Source organism: Micromys minutus (genome assembly GCF_963924665.1).
Source record: "Micromys minutus genome assembly, chromosome: 12".
In the NCBI taxonomy this organism is placed as follows: Eukaryota; Metazoa; Chordata; class Mammalia; order Rodentia; family Muridae; genus Micromys; species Micromys minutus.
The window spans coordinates 9849623-9853468 of NC_137981.1; the positions used below are offsets into that span (position 1 = coordinate 9849623).

Genomic DNA, 3846 nt, shown 5'->3' on the forward strand with positions numbered 1-3846 from the left:
GGCTTATCCTTAGCTTCAACAGGAATCATTGATCTCCTTCCTGGAACTATGGCGGGGAAGCAGCCTGAAGGGGTCTATACTGACTGGTTGTGAGTCAATTCGACATAAGCTAGAGTGCTCAGAGAGGAACCTCAGTTAAAATTCTCCTGCTTTTTCCGCGCTACCCAGGGACAAGTCCATATGGCGTTGTTCTTGGTTCCCATTGTAACCTAAAAGAAAGATTTACACAATGTCCGGAGCCCTTGAGGTCCTGCAGATGAAGGAGGATGTCCTCAAATTCCTTGCTGCAGGAACCCACTTAGATGGCACCAACCTTGACTTTCAGATGGAGCAGCACATCTACAGAAGGAAAAGAGACGGTAAACACATCATAAGTCTGTAGAGGACCCGGGAGAAGCTGTTGTTCGCAGCTCGTGCTATTGTTGCCATTGAAAACCCCGCCGACGTCAGCGTCATCTCTTCCAGGAACACTGGCCAGCGAGCTGTGCTGACGTTTGCTGCTGCCGCAGGAGCCACTCCAACTGCTGGCCACCTCACACCTGGGACCGTCACTAACCAGATCCAAGCAGCCTTCAGGGAGCCACGGCTTCTTGTGGTGACTGATCTCGGGGCTGACCACCAGCCCCTCACAAGTCTTTTATGTCAACCTACCCACCATTGCTCTGTGTAACACAGGTTCTCCCCTTCTCTATGTGGACACTGACATCCCATGCAACAACAAGGAAGATGATTCAGGGGGTCTGATGGGGTGGATGCTGGCCCGGGAGGTACTCTGCATGCGAGGTACTATCTCCCGTGAGCACCCATGGGAGGTTATGACTGATCTTTACTTCTACAGAGATCCAGAGGAGATTGAGAAGACGGAACAGGCTGCTGCTGAGAAGGCTGTGACCAAGGAGGAATTCCAGGGTGAATGGACCGCACCAGCTCCTGAGGTCACTGCTGTTCAGCCCAAGGTGGCAGACTGGTCTGAGGGTGGGCAGGTGCCCTCTGTCAGTTCCCCACAGAAGACAGGAGTGCGCAGCCAGCCACTGAATACAGCAGCTCTCACAGCGCAGGCCACTGAATGGGTTGGAGCCACCACGGAGTGCTCCTGAGCTGCTCTGCATACACCTAAGGAAACACAGGTGGAAGGAAAATAAAAAGAAAGAAAGAGAAAGAAAAAAAGAAAATTCTTCCATGAGATCCAGCTGTGAGACATTCACTTAATTAGTTATCAGAGAGGGGCCAGCTCATGGTGGGTGATTCCATTCCTGTGCTGGTGGTCCTGGGTTTTATAAGACGATTGAGCAAGCCACAGGATGCAAGACAGTAAGCAGCCTCCTCGGTGGCTTCTGCATCAGTGTCTGCCTCCAGGGCTCTGCCTGTTTGAGTTCCTGCCTTGACTTCCTCCAACAACGGACATCATTATGGAAGTGTAGATAAGTGTAACAAATCCTTTACTCCCCAACTTGCTTTTTGGTCATGGGGTTTTGTTGCATCAATAGACACCATAAGATAGGGTTCTTGGAGATACACTCACATTGTGTATGTATTTTTGTATTGGGATTTCTTTTACTCTTTGTTATGATATGCAACCCACACATGTTTTCACCCTGTAAAAAGAGTTCTATTTATTTCCCCATGATCTTCTGTGGTAGGCACAGACATATTCTTTTTCTCCATTTTCCTGTTAGGATTGTTTCTATTTGTGGCTAGGATGAATGAGGCTTCTTTAAGCAGCACATGTACGCTTGGTTATGGACATTGTTTTTTATTTCTGGTACATACCTGAACAGACTGTCCATTTTTATGTGTTTTTTATTATTTTTTCTTACTCTGTAAACCAGACTCTTTTTGCCTCATATCGACGTACTCCTTACCATTCTGTGGTTTCTAAAACTGAAATTATACCTTATTTTCAAAATAGCAAAAGCTACCTGCTTCTAGCCTCTGGTGTATCTACATATTCCATGTACAAGTAGTAGAAATGAAAACGCGTGTTAACAGAAATGGTCTCTTTAGTTCACGTTTTAAAGATACCACTTACTCTCTTGGGTTGTTAATTCAGGAGCAAGAAGCATCTCCTGTTGCTCCATGAGGCCAAAGACTGCCTAATGCTCTAGAGTTACTCAAGGATTTAATGGAGGAAGCTTACTTAAGATAGTGTCAGTGTAGATTTGAAGGGCTCATATCACGACTGTATTTAAATTTTTTCCCTAAGGTGTAGTTTAGCTGTAGATCTCAGGTCATTGGCTGAGTCTGACAAATATATGCTTTCATATAACATCACTTGAACAAGATTAAAACATTTCCCGGTTCCCCAAAGGGCTGTCCTGCTCCTTGCAGACAATGCCTGCTCTGCACTGGTCGGCATCACTCAAAGTGCATAGTGTTTGGAGTGTAGCTACTTCATTGATTATAATGATTTTAGAGACTTATCCTGATTCTTATGCGGTTCTGTGGTTTCCTACTATTGCCGACTGTGTAAAGTTTTCATTGAGTTTTACATGGGTCTGTATTTTATTGCTGTGTGAGGGGTGTCACTGTTACCCCTATTCTGTTCAATTGGGTTGCTTCTGGTTTTGAGCCGTTATCAATCCAGTGGCTAAGAACATCTGTGTTTGTGCCTGTTTTATGGACATGTAATTGAAAGGATATGTAGAGATTGTGACATCAAGGTTAGACTGAGACAATGAACACTCTGCAATGACAGATGTCTTCTTAGTATGAGTTCTATTTTCCCATGATTATGTTGTAAATTAGGGGTGACCCCCCTAGCTTCTTCTACTACAAACTTCAGGATCAAGGATGTGAATGTGGAACCCTCTAACGTGCTCTGGAGTGTTGCTGAAAGGAAAATCACACTGTAATGTCACATAAGTTAATAATTTTAAGGAGCCTCTAGGCTTGGCAGTGGAATTAAATGCTTAACAATAATTCAAAAATGGCTTACAGGAACTTAAAGGTGTGAATCATTTAGTAAGGCTAGAATTATGCTCCTGACATATATACATGACACACGAGAGCACTTACCTGGGAATTTATTACCAGGTTCTGAGCAAACAAAGCCTGACCTACATTTGACTACAGTCAGCTGTCTCTGGTTAGTCCTGTGGGCTCCTTTTTATTAATGTCACAATTGCTAATGTGGTATAACATTGTCATTACTGAATGGCGCGGCGGGACAAGCTACAGCTGTTATTTCTCCTTCTGAACCCAGTGAGTCATTAAATATGAGTTTGGGGGAATATGTGTTGTAAAGATTATTCAAATTCTGATTGAGAAATAGGACTACTGGGAAATTGTAGGTACATAAAGTAAAACTTTGAATCAATCAAGTTTCTCTTTCTTTGTAAAGCTTGAATGTTCAAAATTGTTCCTTATGTTTAATTTGAAATCTATTGTCAAGGAAATGGAAAGTGAATGGAAGAACAGGAAAGAATAATTAATTAGATACTAAGTCTTTGATTCAGAAGCAAAAGTGATATATCGTTACTGGCAAAATAGCAGGAACATAATTTTCCTTCTGAGGATCATACCATCTTATTCCAGTAATTCTCATATTAAGATGGGTATATTTTTATTACAGAAATCCATGGAATAGCTGATTTCTCTTCTATATACATGGGAAATTTAAAAATATTTATTAGCTACTCCCGTTTACTTTTTAAACTTTTTACTTTGGCCACCTACTGCAGTCTGTGGCAGGCATGATCTTACAGTTCGTAACCTTGGCAGCACACCTTGGAAGGCCTCAGACACTAGGCTTACAAGCTGACAAGTTCATCTCATGTGGACATAAACCCAGTAGTTCTTATTCTGTGTTTCCGAGGAACCCAGGCTGCATCTATAATGATGTTTCGG

General features: G+C 42.9%; 1 protein-coding gene across 1 annotated transcript; it reads left to right on the forward strand.

Moving 5' to 3' along the window:
- Window positions 1-229: 229 nt before the first annotated feature.
- LOC308428026 (small ribosomal subunit protein uS2-like) lies at window positions 230-1097 on the forward strand (the record flags this gene model as incomplete). Its single annotated transcript, XM_080926316.1, has 3 exons — window positions 230-359; window positions 411-632; window positions 676-1097. 3 exons carry the CDS (start codon window positions 230-232, stop codon window positions 1095-1097), a joined length of 774 nt encoding a protein of 257 aa, XP_080782442.1.
- Window positions 1098-3846: the final 2749 nt, after the last annotated feature.